At 45.5% G+C, this 24300-nt stretch overlaps 1 protein-coding gene and 1 pseudogene across 2 annotated transcripts; one reads left to right on the forward strand and one right to left on the reverse strand.

The window, feature by feature from the left end:
- The window catches only part of LOC111976834 (inositol 1,4,5-trisphosphate-gated calcium channel ITPR3-like), a 63884-nt pseudogene extending 45969 nt beyond the window's left edge, over positions 1 to 17915 (forward strand).
- A 305-nt stretch (positions 17916 to 18220) lies between these two features.
- Positions 18221 to 21769, reverse strand: LOC111976561 (sorting nexin-21-like). Of its 2 annotated transcripts, none has more exons than XM_024005481.1 (4): positions 21592 to 21769; positions 20613 to 20820; positions 20028 to 20185; positions 18221 to 19953 (listed from the first exon to the last, which is right to left on the reverse strand). In XM_024005481.1, the coding sequence occupies exons 2-4, from the start codon at positions 20806 to 20808 to the stop codon at positions 19183 to 19185; spliced, it is 1125 nt and encodes a 374-aa protein (XP_023861249.1). In that variant the 5' UTR covers positions 20809 to 20820; positions 21592 to 21769; the 3' UTR covers positions 18221 to 19182. The 2 variants fall into 2 exon arrangements, with proteins under 2 accessions (XP_023861249.1, XP_023861248.1); XM_024005480.1 differs by having other exon boundaries at positions 20541 to 20820.
- Positions 21770 to 24300: the final 2531 nt, after the last annotated feature.

The following is a 24300-nucleotide window of genomic DNA, read 5'->3' on the forward strand; positions in this document are numbered from 1 at the left end:
TCCACTGCCTGGCCACTCACGGACGCCACGTCCAGTACCTCAACTTCCTGCACACCATCATCAAGGCCGAGGGGAAGTATGTGAAGAAGTGTCAGGACATGATCATGACTGAGGTAAGGGACCTTCCCCCACAACCCATTGTTAACCCTGACTTTTTAATTGGTATGGAATCAACCCATTGTTAACCCTGACTTTTTAATTGGTATGGAATCAACCCATTGTTAACCCTGACTTTTTAATTGGTATGGAATCAACCTGTAAAAGTTGTAAATAATGCAGAAGTTTTTTTCCATGTTTATCTTGTGTAGTCTGTTTTACAATCCAAAGTTTGTCTGAAACGCTGCTAAAATAACAGATGAACCACATCCAGCCACATCAATCACATCGATAATGATGTAATTGTTCCTCTCACACGGTGTGGTTGTCTCCCCTCTAGTTAACCAACGCCGGTGAGGATGTGGTGGTGTTTTATAATGACAAGGCATCATTTGCCACCATGCTGGAGCTGATGGCAGAGTCCAGGGAGGGGYTTCAGGAGCACAGCCCCCTGCGCTACCACATCTCTCTGGTGGAGCTGCTATCGGCCTGCGCTGAGGGCAAGAACGTTTACACAGAGATCAAATGTACCTCACTGCTGCCCCTAGAGGACGTGGTGAGAGTGGTCACACACGAGGACTGTATCACAGAGGTATGTCTCAAATGGAACAGGCATATAATTAATTAGTTAGTACCCTACATTATCCTAATTTAGAAAAAACCACAGCAGCATGCAATGATCTGTGGACATACACCTGCAAAGGTAATGTTAACATTATCATTACAAAATGTAAAGACGGCTGACCCAGCTGTGTGTGTGTGTGTGTTCCTCAGGTGAAGATTGCCTATGTGAACTTTGTGAATCACTGCTACGTAGACACAGAGGTAGAGATGAAGGAGATTTACACCAGCAACCACATCTGGAAACTGTTTGAGGACTTCATCGTGGACATGGCCAGGGTAAGTCTCACTCCCCAATCAATGGGACCACTCTCACCCACAAGTCTCATCCTCTCTGTGTTTTGCGTAATCATYTGACACAGCAAGATTGTATCCTGTATTTTAAGCCTTTCCAGAAATGAGAATTACATCAAACATGAAAGCGATTGTCTGAGGATGGTGCTGGACCATCTGACATAAAAAGATAAGGGGACAGTTAATTAAGTTAAAGTTAAAGTTATATAAAAGGTTAAATAAATAAATAAAATGTTAAAATGCAGGAATGTCACATGATTGTGCGAAACAGAGGGCCCTAGCAGGGTCATACTGCGTGACCTGACCCGTGAGTCTTTGGGTAAAGTGACCCCGGCCTTTCATCTATAGTTCTTGTCCTCTCTAATCTCTCTAGGTGTGTAACAAGAGAGAGAAGCGTCTGACTGACCCTATCCTGGAGAAGTACATCATCAACGTGGTGTTTGACACCATCAATGCCTTCTTCAGCTCCCCCTTCTCTGAAAACAGCACCTCTCTACAGGTCAGCTCACTGCTGCTGCCTACTCAGAGGCTTTGTCATGATATAACGTTTACTGTAGAGCCTGTGTATTGTCTTTGTATTGTCTTACACTATTTGTGTAGTCATGATGTGTAATGAATTCTCATCGTGTGATTCTGATATCCTCTGTGCCTTTAACCAGACTCACCACACCACAGTAACACAGCTGCTCCAGTCTAGCATGCGTCTGCTGGACTGTCCCTGGCTGCAGCAGCAACACAGAGGCCTGGTGGAGACCTGCATCCGTACCCTGGCTATGACAGGTGAGACGAACCTACTGCAGGCCCAGAGTGGCATACAGTCAGTGGGATTACAGGGCCCAAGGTGGGCTACATTTCAGAGCATACAGGCCCAGAGTGGCTACAGTCAGGGGCATACAGGCCCAGAAGTTGTCTTACAGTCTAGGCATACAAGGCCCAGAGGTGGGCTACATCAGGGCATAAGGGCCCAGAGGTGCGGGCTTACACGTCAGGCATACAGGGCCCAGAGGGGCTACAGTCAGGGCATACTAGGCCTCAGATGGGGCTTACAGTAGGGGCATACAGCGGCCAGAGTGGGCTACAGTCGGGTACGGGCATGGCACAGCGGATACAGGGCCCAAGGTGCTAAGCGAGGCATATCGGGCCGAGGTGGCAAGCAGGGCGATCAGCAAGAGGTGGGCTACAGTCAGGGTACAGACCGAGGGCACAAGTCATGGCTAATGGGCATGTGGGGCAGGCAGCCTAGTGGTTAGAGCTGTTGACTAGTACAGAAAGGTTGCAAAGATCGAATCCCCGAAGCTGACAAGAGAAAAATTTGTCGTTCCTGCTTCCTGAACAAGGCGTTTAACTCACTGGTTTCATAGGCGCGCCGTCCCATTTGAAATAAGAATTTGTTCTAACTGACTTTGCCTAGTGAAAATAAAGTTTAAATATACTTAGATTGTTCTACACTGTGCGAGTACCTTTTAACCAAGGATGACATTCTCCCATTTATGTGTACAGTAAAGAACCGTCCATCTCCTTGCCGCTGACGAGTCTCAGATGCCACCACCATGCTGAGCAGCAGATTCCCATCAACTCTCTGTCCCGCCCAACCCAATACAAGAGTTCAGCGCTCCAGCCGGCCTCGCCCCAACAACCCCTGACTACAAGAACATCATTGAGAAGCTGCAGGTGGCCATATCCACCCTCTCCATTCCCCTCGTACCATCACTTATTCAGCCATAACAGAAAGAGCAATGGCGGAAAAGTTCCTTGGCCTCCCTTCTCTCTGTTTGTTCACTGTTTCTTGAGGTTTGCGGATTGGACCCAGCGTGAGTTAAAAACCCCTGTTCGCTTCTCGTCTGATTTGATTTCACTGTTGTTGAGGTTTCGGTTTGACCAGCGGGGTTAAAACCCTGTCCCTTCTCTCTGTTTGTTCACTGTTCTTGAGGGTTTGGTGTTTGACCCAGCGTGGTTATAACCCTGTCCCTTCTCTCTGTTTGTTCACTGTTGTTGAGGGTTTGGTGTTTGACTCAGCGTGGTTATAACCCTGTCTCTTCTCTCTGTTTGCCTGTGATGTAAACATTGTTCCTCTACACTGATGTTATCTTTTATCATATTGTGTGTTGTGATATTTTAATGCACATTTTTAAAATAAAGCTAGATTTGATTCATGTTCAGGACATCATCGGGACTCTAGAGCAGCGTCTGAAGCCGCTGTTGAACGCAGAGCTGTCTGTTCTGGTGGATGTCCTGCAGCAGCCCGAACTCCTCTTCCTGGAGGGAACGGARGCACGYCAACGCTGCGAATCAGGAGGCTTCATCTCAAAGTAAGCCAAGGGACTGACCTTCTGAGGGTGTATTTATTTACCAACGCAGTGGTATTTACCGATCCAAATCTTTCCAAATGTTAAGTTAAAGAGCATTCCAATGAATCGTTTTAGTTCAATAGAGTGGAGCAAGTCTTGGTAAGAGTTGGCGGAGGTCTAACACTGTCACTGTGTACCRGTGGCCCAGACTGATTCAGCACACTAAAGCCCTGATGAACTCTGACGAGAAGCTCTGCATCAAGGTTCTGAGGATTCTGCAGGAGATGCTCATACGTACACTGGACTTTGATGAGAAGGTAAAGACTTAATGACCAYTCAGTGTAGGTCTGGTAGATTGACCAATAGAATATCTGAGTGCATTTTAATAAAGGTTTTATGAAGGTGTGTATTGAGGTACTATTTGGGTAAGAAAGTAACCGTGTTTTTGTGTGACTGAATTTCTCATCAATAAGGGGATTGCACTGAGGAAGGTGCTGCTKCAGAACTACCTGTTCACCAGCAAGAAGAACAACAAGGCAGAGCTGGTTGAACTTGGAGCAACAGGTTTGTTTATATTAGGCTTAGAACAAGATTATTACTGCGGTTCTATTTTAAGTGTGTTAATGTGTAGTTATACTGATTGTGTTCTATTTTAATACTGTGTTCCTCCAGTGTGGTTTAATGATTAATGTGGCATGTGTTAGGTGCTGAGCAGGAAGACTGGGTGGCTGTGTACGTGCTGTTCAGTGTCATTGGACGAGGGTGGCACAAAGCTCTTCACTGACCTCATCTGATGTACCAAGAACAACAAGATTTTCCAGGAGACCATCCAGAGGCCATATGTCTGCTGGATGGGCACACAGAGATACATGGTAGGCTATTAACCGGTAGATGCATCCAGATGGCCATATGTCTGCTGGAGGGGGCAACACAGAATACAATGGTAGGCTATAAAAGGAGAGCATACCAGATGGCTTATGTCTGCTGGAGGCGGCAACACAGAGATTGACAGGTAGGCTATAACACAGGAGAGCACCAAGCTGGCATCTAGGTTCGCTGGAGGGGGCAACACAGAGATACAGCTACGTTATACACAGTCGAGCCAGCACCAACTGGCCTTAGTTTACAACGACAAGATTACAGTAGGCTATAACACAAGTGAGAGCACCGCTTGCATTATTCTGCTGGAGGGGGCAACAACAGAGATACAGGTAGCGTATAACACAGGAGAGCCATCAGCTGGCATTATGCTCTGCTGGAGGGGGCAACACAGAGATACAGGAGCGTATACACGAGAGCTACCCAGCTGCATTAGGTCTGCTGAGAGGGATGCAACACGAGTACAGTTGTAGGCTATAAACAGAGAGCACCCCAACTGCCTTTAGTTTACAACACAGAGATACAGGGTATGGCTATAAACACAGGAGAGCACCCAACTGGCCTTAGGTTTTACAACCAGAATACAGTTAGGTATAATCCACGGAAGCACCCACTGCCTAGGTCTTACAACACGAGAGATACAGGTAGCATATAACACAGGAGAGCACCCAGCTGGCATTATGTCTGCTGGAGGGGGGCAACATCAGAAGCATACAGGTAGGTCTATAACACAGGAGAGCCATCCAGATGCCAATATGCTGAACAGAGATACAGGTAGGTATAACAAGGAGAGACATCCAGCTGGCATTTGGGTTCTGCTGTGAGGGGCAGCACAGAGATACAGGTAGGGCACACACAGAGATACAGGTAAGTTAAACACAGAGGAGGAGCATTCCAGACTGGCATTTGTCTGGCTGGAGGGGGGAACACAGAGCATACAGTAAGCTACCAGATACAGAATAGACGTGCTTATAACGACAGGAGAGCATCAGCTGGATTAGGTCTGCTGGAGGGCAACAAGAGATACAGGTAGGCTATAACACAGGAGAGCATCCAGCTGGCCATACTGTCTGCTGGAGGGGCAACACAGCGATACAGGGTAGGCTATAACACAGGAGAGCATCCAGGCTGGCCATATGTCTGCGGAGGGGGGCAACACAGAGATACAGGTAGGCTATAACACAGGAGAGCATCCAGCTGGCATATGTCTGCTGGGGGCGGCAACACAGAGTCAGGTAGGCTATAACACAGGAGACATCCAGCTGGCCATATGTCTGCTGGAGGGGGCAACACAGAAGATACAGTAGGCTATAACACAGGAGAGCATCAGCTGGCCATATGTTCCTGGAGGGGCAACACAGAGATACGAGGTAGGCTATAACACAGGAGAGCATCCAGCTGGCCATATGTCTGCTGGAGGGGCAACACAGAGATACAGGTAGGCTATAACACAGAAGCAATCAGCTGGCCATATGTCTGCTGGAGGGGGCAACACAGAAGATACAGGTAGGCATATAACAGGAGAGCATCCAGCTGGCCATATGTTACTGGAGGGGGACAAACAGAGATACAGGTAGGCTATAACACAGGAGAGCATCCAGCTGGCCATATGTCTACTGGAGGGGGACAACAAGTAGAACAGGTAGGCTTATACACAGGAGAGCATCCAGCTGGCCATAGTCTGCTGGAGGGGACAACCAGAGATACAGGTAGGCTATAACACCAGAGAGGCACACCAGCTGGCATTAGGTCTTGTGGAGGGGGACAACACAGTAGGATACAGTAGGCTATAACACAGGAGACCCAAGCTGGCATTAGTCTGGAGGGGACAACACAGATGATAAGGTAGGGCTTATAACACAGGAGAGCATCAGCCTGGCAGTATGTCTATGGAGAGGGCACACGAGATACAGGATAGGCCTTATAACACAGGAGAGCATCCAGCTGGCCATATGTCTACTGGAGGGGGGCAACACACTGATCCTTTTAGTGGATTTTCTTCAGAACTCCTTCTACAAGCTGATGATGGGGGACAACAAGTCAGAGAAATTCTTCAAGGTCCTCCACGACCGGATGATAAACGCCCAGATGGACATCAAGGCCAACGTATCAGTCAGCGTGGGAGAGATGACTAACAAAGACCTCCACACTGGTGAGAGGGACACTACTCTGATCTCAGATAGTCAAATGCAGGTTTCGACTGTCGTGGTTATGAAATAATGATTGTCATTTACAGAAAAAACTATGATTGTGCGTCAATGACTACGTATTATACGTAAGTCTATATGGTATGGGTATAATGTTGGTGTTTTTAAACTAACATTTCACTTTGTTCATGGTTCCCTCCCTGGTATGTCTCCTGCCAGGCTCTGGTGGGTCGGTTCTACCTGGCTCCGTTGTCCCGGCCTCTGAGTCTGATCAGCAGGAGACAGAGATGGGCCCTGCAGTTATCATCATGAAACCCATCCTACGCTTCCTCCAGCTGCTCTGTGAGAACCACAACCAGAACCTACAGGTGGGTGAGAGGCAGAACAAGCACCACTGATTCAGCTGAAACAGCTACTACCATTACTACTACCGCTACTACTACTACTACAACTGCTTCCACTACTGCTACCACTACTGCTTCTACTACTGCTACTACTACTACTACTGTTACCGCTTCTACCACCACTACCACTGCTTCTACTGCTACCACTACTGTTACTGCTACCACTACTGCTTCTACTACTGCTACTACTACTACTACCACTACCACTGCTGCTACTACTACTACTACTGCTGTTACTGCTACTACTACGACTGTTACTACTACTGCAACTGCTGCTGCTACTACTACTACTACTACTACTACTACTACTACTACTGCTTCTACCACCACTACCACTGCTTCTACTGCTGCTGCTACTACTACTACTATTACTGTTACTACTACTACTACTACTACTGCTACTACTACGACTGTTACTACTACTGTTACTATGACTGCTACTACTGCTACTACTACGACTGCTACTACTGCTACTACTAGTACTGCTACTACTGATACTACTACTGTTACTACTACTACTACTACTACTATGACTGCTACTACTACTATGACTGTTACTACTGCTACTACTATGACTGTTACTACTGCTACTACTACGACTGTTACTGCTGCTACTGCTACTACTGCTACTACTACGACTGTTACTGCTGCTACTACTACAACTACGACTACGACTACGACTGTTACTACTGCTACTACTACTACTACGACTGTACTGCTACTGCTGCTAATACTACTACTACTACTACTGCTACTGCTGCTGCTGATACTACTGCTGATACTACTGATATTACTACTGTTACTACTACTACTGATACTGCTACCACTGGTACTGCTACTACTACTACTACTGTTACTACTGCTACTGCTACTACTACTACTACTGTTACTGATACTGCTACTACTATTACTACTACTACTACTGCTACTGTTACTACTGCCACTACTACTGGTACTGCTACTACTGGTACTGCTACTACTACTACTACTACTGCTACAATTTACTCTCTGCTGAGGTCTAAACAGTCATTCGTCATTATACAAAACTCACCCATGAGGTAGCTATGGGTGATGAAGCTGAAAATGGTCTGTTTAACCCAGCGACCCAACATGACTGACTGACCATCCTTCCCTTTCCCTCCCAGAACTTCCTGCGCTGCCAGAACAACAAGACCAACTACAACCTGGTGTGTGAGACGCTGCAGTTTCTGGACGTCATGTGTGGCAGCACCACAGGAGGCCTGGGCCTGCTGGGCCTCTACATCAACGAGAGCAACGTGGTCCTCATCACCCAGACCCTGGAGACGCTCACAGAGTACTGCCAGGGCCCCTGCCACGAGAACCAGGTCAGATAATCGCACACAGTTCGACAGAATCATTTTTTGTCTTCAGACAGATACTTTGATAATACTGCCAGAAATGAGGTTTATTAAACGTTCTGTGAGGTTGAAGACATAACACAGATACTTTGTCATGTTGTGATAATAACTGTCTGTTTCTGTAGACCTGTATAGTGACCCARGAGTCCAACGGCATCGACATCATCACAGCCCTCATACTGAATGACATCAGTCCTCTGTGTTGTTACCGCATGGAGATGGTGCTGCAGCTCAAGGTTCACTTCCTGTTGTTCTACTTTATAAATATAGATCTCTGTGTCCTAACTCCTCTCTGTGTCGTACCTCTGAAATMACATGGTCAGTGACGGTATTGTTTCTCCTGTTTTTCCAGGACAARGCCTCCAAGCTGCTGCTGGCTCTGATGGAGAGTCGCCATGACAACGAGAATGCAGAGAGGATACTGTTTAACCTCCGACCTCGGGAACTGGTCAGAGCAAAGACCCATCTCTATTTCTTCTTCTCCCTCTATTCTTTCTCCTCATTCTTCTTCATAACTAACGTCTAAAACGGCCACACACAGGACGGTGCAGAATAGTACAGTAGACTTCAGCCGACATCAGTATTCTACTCTGCCCCCAGGTAGAGGTGATAAAGAAAGCCTACCAGCAGGAGAGTGAGTGTGAAGTTGGAGAGGTGTCACCTCAAGAGGTCGGCCACAACATTTACATCCTGGCACTTCAGGTAATGCTCCTCTTCAGATTAATGAAGTATATTTATGCACTCCTTTAATAACGTAATAAGTTAATGTTAGAGAATAATGCTTTCACCTGTTATGCTTATGATTGTGTTGAAATGTTGTGACCATGTTTTGGTCAGCTGGCGAGGCACAATAAGATCCTGCTCAATCTGCTGAAACCTGCAAAGAGGACCGAAGCGGGAGAGGAGGGTATATCCTCTATGGTCAGTGTTTCTCGCTCTCATTTCATCACTTTTGTCTATTAATTCTTTGTAGCCTTTCTAACGTGCGTTTATTTTAAAGTCAGTTCGTTTGTACAAGGCAAGCTTCAGTAAAACTGGTTTTCTTATTAATTTGAGGAAGTTGTCCTGTGAACGGCCTCCCTTCACATTACCTCTACCTCCATGCTACAGCTGCTCGCATCAATGGTAGCAGACTCACTGCAAACTTTGTTTAACAACTGATTTTAATATAATAATAAGACAATTAGCAGACGCTTTTATCCAAAGCGACTTAGTCATGTGAGCATACATTTTTTTTTTTTACATATGAGTGGGACCGGGAATCAAACCTACTATCCTGGCGTTGCAATCCAGCACCATGCCGTCAAATGGGGATATTTGCATATCCGTGCTTCGTTTATATGCTGGGAAATGGTTTAACATAAAGCATGACTTGGAAATAGTAGCTGTGGATCTAGAATGTAAACACAAGCTGAATCTGGAAAGCCAGATGTTTTGATTCACTAATTGATCTCTCTATGTTGTAGTCCTTACTCCAGTCTCCTTTCAGATCATTTATCAACTGATAACTTAATTATGCACCAAAAAACATACCGTGATAGACAAAACAGATAAAAATAAATAAAAACTGTGTGCAGGTTGGAAACCCGAGGGCTTATATGAAATCAACACTACAAACAAAATAGGTGGTACTCTGCGGGGGGTGCGGTCAGCTGTACTCTGTAGGGGGGAGGGGGTCAAGCTGTACTCTGTGGGGGGGGGGGTTCAGCTTTACTCGGGGGGCGGGGGGTCAGCTGTACTCTGGGGGGGGTTCACTGTAGCTCTGGGAGGTGGGGGGGTTCACTTACTCTTGGGGGGGGTTCAGCTTACTCTGGGGGGGGGGGTTCAGCGTTTACTCTGGGGGCGGTGAGGGTGGTTCAGCTGTACTCTGTGGGGGGGGGTTCACTCTTACTCTGCTGGGGGGGGGGGGTCAGCTTTACTCTGGGAGGTTTGTGTCGAAGGTGTTCAAACTAATATATTTTATACGTTAATGTGTTGTACATTACTGTATTACATGGGATACTGTTTTCAGCAGGAAAAATTCTGTTGTACTTCCCTGCTAGCTGAACCCTGTTCTCCTGTGACTTCTTGAGCTGAAACTCTGTTTCTCCTGTTGACTTCCTTGTAGCTGAACCTCTGTTTCTCCTGTTGACTTCCTGTAGCTGAACCTCTGTTTCTCCTGTTGACTTCCTGTAGCTGAACCTCTGTTTCTTCCTGTTGACTTCCTGTAGCTGAACCTCTGTTTCTCCTGTTGACTTCTTGAGCTGAACCTCTGTTTTCCTGTTGATCCTGTACTAACCTCTGTTTCTCCTGCTGACTTCCTGTAGCTGAACCTCTGTTTCTCCTGTTGACTCTGAGCTGAAACTCTGTCTCCTGTTGACTTCCTGTAGCTAAACCTCTGTTTCTCCTGTTGACCTTCCTTGTAGCTTCCTGCAGCTGAACCTCTGTTCTCCTGTTGACTTCCGATAGCTGAACCTCTTTTCCTCTGTTCACTTCCTGTAGCTAACCTCTGTTTCTCCTGTTGACTTCCTTGTAGCTAAACCTCTGTTCTCCTGTTGACTTCCTGTAGCTGAACCTCTGTTTCTCCTGTTTGACTTTCTGTAGCTGAACCTCTTTCTCCTGTTGACTTCCTGCAGCTGAACCTCCTGTTTCTCCTGTTGACTTCCTGTAGCTGAACCTCTGTTTCTCCTGTTGACTTCCTGAGCTGAACCTCTGTTTCTCCTGTTGACTTCCTGTAGCTGAAACCTCTTTTTTCTCTGTTGATCTCCTGTAGCTGAACCTCTGTTTCTCCTGTTGACTTCCTGTACCTAACTCTGTTTCTCCTGTTGACTTCTTGTAGCTGAAACCTCTGTTTCTCCTGTTGACTTCCTGTAGCTGAACTCTGTCTCCTGTTGACTTCCTGTACTGAACTGTTCTCCTGTGACTTCTGTATAACCTCTGTTTCTCCTGTTGACTTCCTGTAGCTGAACCTCTTCTTCTGTTGACTTCTTAGCTGAACCTCTTTCTCCGTTGACTTCCTGTAGCTGAACCTCTGTTCTTCCTGTGACTTCTGCAGCTGAACCTGAACAACAGACCTCTCTCTCAGATGTTGAATCTACGTGCCGGTGGAGATCGAGGAGCAGGACCCACTGGGATTCTATTGACCAGCACACTTCACAGATAGAGGTCTCCACAGCCACACTTCTCCCTCAATTCACCCCGTACTACAGTAGTCAAGCTTGCTCATTGTGAATAGTCTGAAGTTCACTTGAACTGAAGTGCCGACTGCAAAAGACCACTGTCCTAACTTTTTGTCCCTGTCCGCTGTCTTCCGGTCAGATTGTGCGTGAGGACCGCAGCATGGAGCAGATCGTGTTCCCATTCATCCCATCTGTGAGTTCCTGATGGAGGAGTCCAAGTTCCGTGTGTTCAACACCACGAGCAGGACGAGCAGGGCAGCAAGGTCACACACTTCTTCCAACAGCCTCCTTCCTCCACAACGAGATGGAGTGGCAGAGAAGCTCCGCAGTAAGCAAAAACAATTCAAGAGACTAACACTCGCACCTGTCTTTTCCTAGTAGGACTGACTTTGCTGATAACTACTTACTGAGGCCAAAATCTACTTACTATGACTGTGATATGTGGTTGTCCCAACTAGCTATCTTAAGATGAATACACTAACTGTCGCTCTGGATAAAAGTGTCTAAATTATAAAATATAAGCTTGGCTCTTCTGATCCCCCTGTCCATGTTCTACTGGCTTTAATCTCTCTCTTCTCTGCTTTCTGCCTCTGTCTCTCTCTGTCTCTCTGTCTTCCTTCTCTCTCTCTCCTTTCTCCTCTGTCTCTCGCTTTCTCTCTCTCTTCTCTCTCCTCCCTCTTTCTTCTCTCTCTCTCGCTCTCTTTCTCTCTCGCTCTCCTTTCTCCTCCTCTCGCCTCTCTTCTCTCTCGCTCTCTCTCGCTCTCTTTCTCTCTCCTCTCTCTCCCTCTTCTCTCTCGCTCTCTCCTCTTTCTCTCTCTCTCTCTCTCTCTCTCTCTCTCTCTCTCTCTCTTTCTCTTCTCTCCGGATGCTGTGTGGTGATAAAAGGGTGTTTGTGTTTCAGGTATGCCGGTGCTGTTTTGGTTCTCTCGCAGGATGAGCACTTGGGGTAGCATCTCCTTTAACCTGGCGGTCTTCATCAACCTCATCATCGCGTTCTTCTACCCCTACGACTCAGGCCAAGGTGAGGCTTTGCTTGTGTGTGTCAGTGGAGGCTGTTGAGGAGAGGARGGCTCATAATAATGTCTGGAATGGAATGATACCAAACACATGAAAACCATGTTTTATAACAATGGCTGGAATGGAGTGGGATGAGCCGCCCTCCCCTCAGCAGCCTCCACTGGTGTGGGTGTGTTCCCAGAATCCTTATCCTGTGTACTTATTGAAGACAAAGAAACTAAATGTTTCATGTCGTGATTGCTGTCCCCCTAGGTGCGATAGACGACTCAATGCTGTCCATGCTGTTCTGGGGCTTCCTGGGTCTGTCTGTCATGGGAATGTTCTCCCAGGGCCACGGCCTCAGGCCCTTCACCGTGGCCCTTATACTGCGCTCCATCTACTGCTTTGGCATCGGCCCCACTCTCATCCTACTGGGCACCCTCAATGTAAGCCTCACTTGAGTCAATTCCAACTGGGAGACTAAGTGAAACATTTATGTGGAGGTTAGGATTGGCCTCGTAGGCCAGAGCCGGTTCTGTTAAACGTATTGATTAAATATGCTGAATATCAATGACAACATGGTGATCCAATGATCTGTTCCTCTCCACAGCTGATAAATAAGATAGTGTTTGTGGTGAGCTTTGTGGGCAACAACGGGACATTTATCATGGGCTACCGTGCGATGGTGATGGARGTGGAGTTCCTGTATCACCTGGCCTACGTTCTGACCAGCACCCTGGGCCTCTGTGTCCATGAGCTGTTCTACAGCTTCCTGGTGGGTGACCCTTATGACTCACAACATTATGTTAATAATATTACTGCCAATAAGTACCAATCACCTGGCAATACATCATTCAGCGTACACACACACATCTACATACCCTAGGATTTGTTTTTGCTCTTTTTGTTGTGTGTGTGTGTAGCTGTTTGATCTGATCTACCGAGAGGAGACGCTGTTCAACGTGATAAAGAGTGTGACCCGGAATGGGCGCTCCATCRTGCTCACTGCCCTGCTGGCCATCATCCTGGTCTACCTGTTCTCCATCGTGGGCTTCCTCTGCCTCAAGAATGACTTCATCATGGAGGTGGACCCACTGCCTCAGATAACCTCAGGTACTGGACCACGAGACTCAGACAGACCGTGCCGCAGACACCTGACTTACTGGACCATCACCAACTCAATTGCCTTGTGGTTAGAGTGTCCGCCCTGATATTGGGAGTTCAACCCTCGGCCGAGTCATACCAAAGACTGCAGGAAATGGGACCCTGATGCACCTCTGCTTGGCACTCAGCATTAAGGAGATAGACTGGGGATAAGGCCCTGCAATAGACTAGCGTTCTGTTCAGACCTGGGTTTGTTATTTAAATACTTTGTGTATTTTAGTATTTTCAAATACACATCCCAAAACAAGTACTTTTATTTGAGTATTTGAATGCTTATTTTTAAAACCAAATAGTCAACCAAATTGTATTTCAAAMTACACTACACATACATACACCCCTTCCAATTAGTGGACTCGTCTATTTCAGCCACAACCYTTGCTGACAGGTGTATACAATCGAGAACACAGCCATGCAATCTCCATAGACAAACACTGGCAGTATAATGGCCTTACTGAAGAGCTCAGTGACTTTCAATGTGGCACCGTCATAGGATGCCACCTTTCCAACAAGTCAGTTCGTCAAATTTCTGCCCTGCTAGAGCTGCCCTGTGCTGTTATTGTGAAGTGGAAAAGTCTAGGAGCAACAACAGCCGCGAAGTGGTAGGCCACAGAAGCTCACAGAACAGGATCGCCAAGTGCTGTATCATGTAAAAACATCTGTCCTCGGTTGTAACACTCATTACTGAGTTACAAACTGCCTCTGGAAGCAACGGCAGCACAATAACTGTTTGTTGGGAGCTTCATGAAATGGGTTTCCATGGCCGAGCAGCCGCACACAAGCCTAAGATCACCATGCGCAATGCCAAGCGTCGGCTGGAGTGGTGTAAACCTCGCCACCATTGGACTCTGTAACAGTGGAAACTTGTTCTCTGGAGTGCTGAATCACGCTTCACCATCTGGCAGTCCGATGGATGAGTCTGGGTTTGGTGGATGCCAGTAGAACACTACCTGCCCGAATGCATAGTGCCAACAGTAAAGTTTGGTGGAGGAGGAATAATAGTCTGGGGCTGTAGGGGATAGGCCCTTTCCTGTTTCAGCATGACAATGTCCCCGTGCACAAAGCGAGGTCCATAAAGAAATGGTTTGTCGAGATCGGTGCCGAAGAACTTGACTGGCCTGCACAGAGCCCTGACCTCAACCCCATCGAACACCTTTGGGATGAATTGAAACGCCCAACCTCACTAATGCTCTTGTGGCTGAATGGAAGCAAGACCCCACGTCAATGTTCCAACATCTAGTGGAAAGCCTTCCCATGAGAGTGGGAAGGGGGAACCAACTCCATAATAATGCTCATGATTTTGGWATAAGATGTTCGATGAGCACATGTCCACATACRTTTGGTCATGTAGTGTACTTTCAAATACCTGGATTAAATKCATGGGAGTGTATTTGAGTCGTTTTTTTGCAAGTACATTCCAYTATTCAACTACTTGTTTTTTCCAAATAAAGGTTCTTAATACTTGTATTGAAAAGTAATTGGGGTGTACTTGTACATCAAGCTACCTCATGCTACAGGAACCGGATATAGGCTCCTGCTCATATGATACGTTATGGCACGCCAAGGCTTGTGCAAGGCTAATTACCTTACTGGACCATCAGACAGGTAACATTTACTAGCAGTCAGCGTATGGACGGTACAATAAGACATGATAAAAAGCAAACATGTATGGTCATTGGTCAGTGTATGGCAGGGCTCTACAGGCCTGTTCCTGGAGAGCTACCGTCCTGTAGGTTTTCGCTCCAACCCTAATCTAGCGCACCTGATTRGAATAATTAGCTGGTTGATAAGCTGAATCAGGTTATTTACAAAAACAAAAAAAGTACTTTATGTTCAGTGTATGGTATACTATAGGGTTGGGATTTAATTTGGGATCATCTTCTGCAGGGCGACATGGCAATGAGGAAGCATCCCAAGACTTCCTGAACACRTGCAGTAGAGATGGAGTCAGCTGCACTGCCAAGGCAGGACTGCCTGCTGAACCTGAGGGTTAGTCTCTATTTATTGTCTCTACTTAGTAGGTAATCTATTGCTCCTTTAATTGTTAAGTCACCRTCATCGTATGACGGGTTTGGATAGGAAATACATGTTAAATAATATAAAACACATTTTGGATGGATGATTTGTAGAATGTGCTTTAAAAAGTCTGGTGTGAGCGGTACATAGCTAAACAATTTTACTGTTTAGCAGAGGAGAACAATTCGGAGCGGGCCTGTGACACTCTGCTCATGTGCATTGTCACTGTGCTGAACCACGGCTTGAGGAACGGTGGAGGGGTGGGAGACGTGCTACGCAGGCCCTCCAAAAATGTACGAACGAAGACCCACCACACACATTAACCTACTTACAATCCATTTAGTAACAATCAGTATCACTTCATGTCAAAGAGTACAAAATGTTCCACAAGCCAACATTCATATTTACATTTGAACAATTTACGTCATTGCGTACCTTGCAGGAGCCACTGTTCCCAGCCCGCGTCATCTACGACCTCCTCTTCTACTTCATTGTCATCATCATCGTACTCAACTTGATCTTTGGTGTCATTATCGACACCTTCGCTGACTTGCGTAGTGAGAAACAGAAGAAAGAGGAGGTCCTCAAAACCACCTGCTTCATCTGTGGTGAGACTAATAGATTTTTGAAAGGAACAAAAAAAGAAACATTGTGTGATTATGAGCTCATGTTATGCAATCTAAACATTCAACCTGAAACTCCCTGCAGGTCTGGAGAGGGACAAGTTTGACAATAAAACGGTGTCTTTTGAGGAGCACATAAAGTTGGAACATAACATCTGGAACTACCTGTATTTCATCGTACTTGTTCGCGAGAAGAACAGGACTGACTACACTGGGCCAGAGAGTTATGTGGCCCTCATGATAAAGGTACAGTAATAGAAGAACAGGACTGACTACACTGGGCCAGAGAGTTATGTGGCCCTCATGATAAAGGTACAGTAATAGAAGAACAGGACTGACTACACTGGGCCAGAGAGCTATGTGGCCCTCATGATAAAGGTACAGTAATAGCTGGTTGAGTTCTATTTTAATTGGAAACACAACCACCTCTAGAATAACTCTCACTGAAACCAGTTTACAACATATCCTTATTAGTAGTAGCATTGGATACCTTTGTCTCTGGGGTCATCTGTTGCTAGGGAAGAGCACTGCCTCTGATTCTACATGTCCTCCCCCCGTCTGTCTCAGAGTAAGAACCTGGACTGGTTCCCCCGCATGCAGGCCATGTCCCTTGTGGTGACGGACGGAGACGGTGACCAGAACGAGATGAGGAACCTGCAGGACAGACTGACGTCCACTATGAACGCGGTCAGCCAACTCGCAGGACAGCTAACAGAGCTCAAAGAGCAGGTATAACACAGGCCTAGATTCAATCCGTATTGCAGAAGATCCACTCTATAGTGCGATTGAAATTTAAATGCAATGTTCTCGTGTTTGCGAAGCCTTCATTTATGGTTAAACGCTGCATGTCAGCTCAATCGGAAATMACCTTTTTAAATTTCAAATCGCACGATGTCACGGCTCTTCAGCAGTACGGATAGAATCTAGCCCTTAGTCTCTTGTCAGAGACATTGAGGAGCTGGCCAGCTCCAGAACAATACACAGTGCACTTATTCACATCTCTTATCCYGGGAAAATAGCATACTATAATAATGACAAAATAATAGGAAACCTATGATGCTGATCTATTTTGMAGAAAGAATTGTAGAAATAGTACAATTTGGTGAACTGATGTCCTCATGATATAGGCTAGTGTTTCCAGGAGGCCCCTGGCCTGGCTGACATACTGTTTCCTGTGTAGATGACYGATCAGAGGAAGAGGCGGCAGAGGATGGGCTTTGTGGATGTCCAGTCAGGAGGAGGAGCTGGTGCTGCTAGCATGTCCCCCAGTGTTGCTGGAGTAAACCATCAGATGTTCAACAAAACCTGATTGATGTCGTCTTGCTTTGCCAAAGACTATCGATACTATCCAAGATCAGCCAACACTCTGCGATGGAATCATCAATCACATGTTAAACATGTTTTTAGTTGTGACTGATGCTGACAGGACTGAGTTACTGAGGTTGGGTTCTTTGTAAATCCACTCCATTTGTTTCTCCTTAAAGGGCTTCAACGCTTCCAGTAATGTCTGAAGAAAGAAGAACATTATCAATCTCTGTTCTTGGTCCATGTATGTTAATGTAATCAGAGCAATTGATTAATGGCATTGCACTGTTGCGAACACACCTCAGATGACAACATTGGAAAGTGATACTACGGCAAAGCAGGAAGCAACACGTCCATCCATTATATCAGAAATATAGTAACAATTTACAGATTACTACAGTAGGTCCATGACTAGCACCAAATGTTTGTCTGAAGCATGCAGAGATTGTCTACTTGTCAATGTCTCCATTGTATTGGCCCCTCTTAGAGAAATGGAAACTTGAATGTTATCTTCTGAAAGCACATAAGTAAAATGTATTTGATTTTAACTGTGTTTTTACTTCTATACAACATGCCAGTAATAGTATGCAATTTCTTCCAAATGGAAAAAGTAAAAGCCTTCACTACATTTTTAGGATAGATTTATTCAACGAAATACATTCCAAATAATGTTAATACATAGACAAAGGACATAACTGAGGAAGTACTCTGAAAACAGGATTTAGTTAAGTATACAGAGTTAAGGCTAGAGTTCACAATATAAAAAAGGCACTTTGAAATGCATTGTTGCAAGTGCTTAGTATTTCATCTAGGCTAACAATCATTTTTACATTCATTTGGAATTGTCACTCAAGCAATTAAAGTATGACAACTACAGCCTATTCTTTCAGAGTAGGAAGGTACCTTTTTTGCACTTAAATCACAGGGTTACTGTGCTCTGTAATACAGGACCTATTTCAGTTAGATCATACCTCTAGTCTAAAACATTCTCACTCACACACTTCCAGCAGTGAATTCAGATTTGGCTCCCTCCCTATGCCCTCGCACTCCCCCTTATGGCATATGAAGGGGACCAAATCTGAGAATTGGAACTCAACGTAGACTAGCATGCTTTTCCCTCATGTAAGTCTATACTGACAGTGACTAAAATCTAAAAGTACAGAGGCTGCATACTCGTGAAGCATTTCAATAAAACACATTCTCTGAATAATCTGGGCTATTAACAATTCCCTAAGGTTGATTAAAATTCCTTGACAGATTTAACAGGTAGGAGTGCTTTGTCGAGAGCTCAGACATCTATTGTTTTCCCTTAATTCTTTACTGTGTAAACAAGCAAATAATACCCACGTAACAGGTGGAAAATGTGCCTTTGAAAATCCCTGTTCCCTTATCAAAATGAACTGTGATCCTTTTATCCTAAAAGTGATTCATCCATTCACATCAAGATTCTGAATGGCATAATTAAAAGAAAAAGGTTTTAAAAGCAGCAGTACTTGAAATATTGACCTGGAAAAATACGATGTTTAATAAAAATATTAGTATTTGCTACAAAGCAGCTGTATCATAAATATAATGATTGAAATAACTTTAGTGTTTTCAATTTACAAGGTAAAGCTAAGTGATTACATGGAACTATAGAGACATTCTATACAATGTGATTGTTTTCTGCTTATTGTGTATGACTTGGTCAGTTGAATGTCTAACAGTCCAGACTCCTGTAGAAAATACATGTCAAAAGAGACCAAATACCTCATTACTAGGCTAGGCTACATGAAGTGCATTCCTCATAACTAACTGAGTACCATTATCTTCGGGTTAAGTGGTGTCGTCCCGTTTGACCTTGGCCTTAGTGTTTCCCTCGCTCTCCACCAGGTTTTCCTTCATCAGGTACTCCTTCAGGCTGGGCTGGTTCCCTACATCAGCCCCAGAGTCCTGGATCTCCTGTAGCAGCACCTCCCACCGCCGCTTATCCTTGGAGATCTTCCACGACAATCTGACGTTGGTCTGGAGGAGAGGGATGAGCAGTGGGTGAAAGAGGTGCTGCTGCAGGGCCTCCGGTGAGGGGGCCACGTCCCTCAGGGCTCGGTCACAGTGCTCCTGGGCCTCCCCCAGCTGCTCCAGCTCCTGGAAGCAGGTCACCAGGGCCAGCAGGGTGAAGAGCCAGTGGGTGCGCTGCTGGTGGTGAGGCTGCTGCATCCCCTGCTGCTCACAGCCTAGCTTCTCCTGGAGCCTCAGGCCATTGAGCAGAGGGCCTAGGCCCTCCTGGTAACGGCCCACACGCATCAGCATCTGGCCAGCCTGCAGGTCACCCAGGTAGAAAAACTCCAGAAAGGTGGGCGAGCGCCGCAGCTCAGCCAGCGAGTGCATGTGGGTCAGGTACTGCTCAAACGCCCGGCTCCGCTTGGCGATGGTCTCTGCCACAAAGTTCTTACGCAGCCTCTTGCGGGGGAAACAGACACGCTCCATGTGGTCCCCATGACGACGGCGAAGGCGGCTGTGCAGACGCTCGAAGTCGGTGTATCGCCGGGTGATGACGGCGGGGGTTTTGTCAAACATCCCAGACTGGATCACATGGATGGTGTAGAGCTGAGGAGAGGGAGAGATGTCACACACAGGCTTAGCCAGGGACTAGACTTTCATTTCTGCTGTTTCACACTTACCACATACTTGGAGGAGCTCTCTGGCACCACACTGGCATCAGTCACTTCAAACACCAGCTTCTCAGGCACAGTGCAGCTCCGTAAGCTCCTCCAGCTCTCCTGCAGCTGACATGTGAGCAGGGATGAGACTCCAGGAGACAGGTCCACTGGGCTGGTGTCTGAGGAACAATGAGAGACATCAGCTCAGACTGCCCTAAAACCGCTCATCTAAACTGAGAAAGATCAGACTGAAAAACCTTCAGTAAAATTTGCAGTTTCAAGAAAACAGGACACCGTGGAATGAATGCTATTGTTATTCTGTTTCAGTTGACTGTGCCTAATAGTACATCATTGTCCATACACAATCACAGTTGTGGATACTCAGCAGCACCTCATATTCTACTGCTTTCATTCCTGCACCTCAGAATATTAGCTCAAAAAGGATTCCAAAGTTCCTGCAACTAAATATAAAACAGTACCAGCACTGAAATTAGTACTGGCACCTATTTTAGTTGCTGCTAAGGTCTACATTACCTGTACTGCTGAATCCATCCTCTACGGACTCTCCAAGGAAGTCTGAATCACTGTCTGGTCCTGAGGCCTCACCTGGGTCTTCTGATTCCATGGCGCTCTCCCCATCGAAGCAGAGTGTTCCCCCAAGCCGCTCTGAGAGACACTCTGTGTCATCTAACTCAGAACTCTCTGGGAAGCTGTCCTCTGGTACATCAATTGGCTCACTAGCGACTACTTCTCCTTCTTTGAACAGTGTCCGTCGCAGTCTGTCCAATAGCTTAGAAGCCATCCCATCAGACCACTAGGAAATAGTTTGACATTTCATTTGATTTCAGAGAGTATGCTTTAGTGTACAACCTACAAGAAATCCATGTCGGTGTAAGTCATCTTATAATAGTAGTAAATATTAATCATTATTTCCTATGGTAACAACTCAGATCAACTACGTTAGGTGACTAACGTTACACCCCCAGCTAGAACGTTTGAATGGAAACGTTGTAGTTTATGAATAACGGAAATCGTGAAACCAGACACTTCGAGTAGGGGTCTTAAAAGACAATAGCTACTTTTGTATCTAACGTAACTAGTTAGCGGTTCTTTGAATATTGCGTTTGCCTGATTGTTTAAACAATAAAACATGCATGTATGCAAGATGGAGAACCAAGGCAAGAGCTCCAACGTGCAAATGTATGTAGAAGGGAAAGAAAACCTAGCTAGTTACGAATGCAAAATAGATTGGCTAGCTCGCAAGACTACCTAAACAGGATTACCTAACTTTACCCACGTTTAAAATGTCAACGTCAGTGGGGGACGTCCCAAGGATCCCGATTGCAATTACCATCTAACTAATAGGTAGCGAAGCTAGCAAATAATACAAATAGATAACGTTAGCTAGCTAGCAAGTCAAATCGGCTTATTTAACTAATTAACTTGTTAACGTAGCTATAGCAACGAGTCAGCATGCTACTGTAGCTAGGGAAAAACTATTTAGCTAGCTAATTACTTAGTTACTTGAATTTATTTAGCTAGCTAAAAAGTAGCTATAGCTAACGGAATTGTAACTCTAACTCACTGTTATGATGGATCCGTAAAGCACCCAGCCTTATTTCATCAGCATTATGCGGCTTCGGTCTCTCTCCCAAACTTATTTAGGACAGTCTGTCCGACCTCTTTACCACTGGATACGGCCCTGAATTTCTTCTTRTTCGGGAATGTGTTGGCGGATCGCATCCAATTGAAGGTAGATTCACCGCCACCTACTGTACTGAAGTGTGAGGCCATTCACGACCTACCTACATTTATTTGAATTGGGGAAATTAAAAATTACCCTGCCAACTATTAGCCCTCTCTCTAAAAAAAATTACTGAATATATATACATATATATAATAAAACAAAACGTTTTATAATAATTTAAAAAAAACACCACCCCATTCCACTATTTACCCTATCAATCACATTTATTTATAAAGCGCTTTATGCATTTCATAATTTTTCTCTATTTAACTAGGCAAGTCAGTTAAGAACAAATTCTTATTTACAATGACGGCCTACACTGGGCTACCCCGGATGACACTGGGCTACCCCGGATGACACTGGGCTACCCCGGATGACACTGGGCTACCCCGGATGACACTGGGCCAATTGTGTGCCGCCCTATGAGAGGGTCCGGTTGTGATACAGCCTGGATTCAAACCAGTGTCTGTAGTGATGCCTCTAGCACTGAGATGCAGTGCTTTAGATCGCTGCGCCATTCAGGAGCCCTATATCAGCAGATGTCATAAAGTTCTATACACAAACCCAGCCTAAAACCCCAAACAATGCAGATGTAGAAGCACGGTGGCAAAGAAAAACTCCCAAGGAGAACCWAGAACCTAGAGAGGAACCAGGCTCTGAGGGGTGGCCAGGCCTCTTCAGGCTGTGCCTGGTGGAGAATATAAGAGTACATGGCCATTAATAAGGCCAGCTTTTCATAGCTGAGCATTCAGAGGTCAAAACAGCAGGTGTGGTAGAGTCAAACTCAATGTTCATACTCCATTGTGATACTTGAGTAAAAGTAAAGATACCTTAATAGAAAATGACTCAAGTAAAAGTGAAAGTCAGCCAGTATTTACTACTTGAGTAAAAATCTAAAAGTATTTGGTTTTAAATATACTTAAGTATCAAAAGTAAATGGGATTGCTAAAATGTACTTAARCCTTGTGTGGTGTTCATGTTTTTGGTATTCACCCAATGTTCGCGGGTCTGATGGACCCACAACATTATTGGGTTTTTAAAACAATACAGCCATAACTAACAATTTACGTAAAAATACTTAATAATTAGATGTTGACATATCAATTACAAGCAATATAAACAGCATACATGGTTAATATTTGCCATTTAGCTCTGCTAGATCACATTTATCAATAAGTATTATTAGTTTTTTTTATATAAAATGTTGATTTTTGTCAACAAAAATAATCAACAAGTGGGTGGAATAAATCATGCTTATCTTGAACAAATATAAATGAAACAAGGTTTTCATCACTATTGATGTTTATTGTTTTGAACTGAACAAAATGGAAGGACTCATTTTACATACAGTATTTTATGGAAATGATAAATGAGCCCCATTGAACACAAATTAAGGCTGGTCTACACACCACATGAGACAGAGTTTTACTGTGTGTGTGTTCCAAATGTATTTCTTTCACTTGATGCATGTGTACTGTGTCTTCCTGRCCTTCTTGGGTCCACACACATCGCAGCGCTTCTTCTTGTTGCTACCGGCTGTAGTCTAGAATGATGAAAACCCTTCGTTCAGGAGTTTTACTAACATCTCACTCACTCACTCACATATATAGTTACAGCAGACCAAGGWAGGAGAGTCAGACACACACACATGAAACAACATCACTCACACTTACTTCCGGTATTGGAGTTGTTGGTTCTGTGGGTCGGGCGGATGGGGCACCAGCATCCTCCTCCTGAATCCTACTCACGATGGCTGCAGAAGCTGTGGTCCTTGGGATATGTTGCCTCCTCTGGATTTGAGGTCTTACCAACGTCTTGCCCAGCTCCTCGAGAAAGAGCCGTCTTCTCTGGAGCTTCCATCTGTTCCAATCTGGGTTCAATGCCATCCAGGTGACAAATGCATTGTACGCCAAGATGTCCCAAGATGTTGAAGAACATCACAAGTGGCCAGCGTAGGGTTCTTCTTTTGCAGCTGTAGCCAGTCACCATGTTGTCTAAATTGTCCACCCCTCCTTTTGTGGCATTATAATCCATTATGATTTAGTTTTTTGATGTTCCTGGGCACAGATTCTCCCATCCCTATTCAGCGCACTCATGAGTACCACATTTTTGCCTTTCTTTGGCACGTAGGACACTAGGGACGTGTTGGCCGCTAACATCGTCAGCTTCCTCTTGAGGAGCTCCTGTCCCAGCTTGTGCGAAGTAAAAACATTATCGCATGTGATGTTGTGGCCACGAAGTCCCTTTGTCACGTCCAGGACAACCCACATCCCTTGGTTCTTCTCAGGGGCTCCTCCATCTGGCTTCCCCGTATACACTTGCAAGTTCCACGCATATGATGAAGCAGCATCACAGGCAGCCCAGATCTTGATTCCATATTTTGCGGGTTTAGACGGTAAGTACTGCCTGAAGGGGCAACGGCCCCTAAATGGCATAAGCTGCTCATCGACAGTAACGTTGGGCCCAGGGTTGTAAAACAGGGGACGTGGTCCACTTACTTGTCCCACACTCACCTGATTGCAGCGACCTTGTCTCACTGCCGCCGAG

The sequence above is a fragment of the Salvelinus sp. IW2-2015 genome, linkage group LG17 (assembly GCF_002910315.2).
Source record: "Salvelinus sp. IW2-2015 linkage group LG17, ASM291031v2, whole genome shotgun sequence".
Lineage (NCBI taxonomy): Eukaryota > Metazoa > Chordata > Actinopteri > Salmoniformes > Salmonidae > Salvelinus > Salvelinus sp. IW2-2015.

Coding starts and splice junctions, on each gene's coding strand:
- LOC111976561 (XM_024005480.1), bottom strand. CDS start 20,808: ATGGCTTCTAAGCTATTGGACAGACTGCGACGGACACTGTTCAAAGAA. Junction 20,186..20,540: donor GGATGGATTCAGCAGTACAG/GTAATGTAGACC, acceptor ATTGTTCCTCAG/ACACCAGCCCAGTGGACCTG. Junction 19,954..20,027: donor AGAGCTCCTCCAAGTATGTG/GTAAGTGTGAAA, acceptor CCCTCTCCTCAG/CTCTACACCATCCATGTGAT.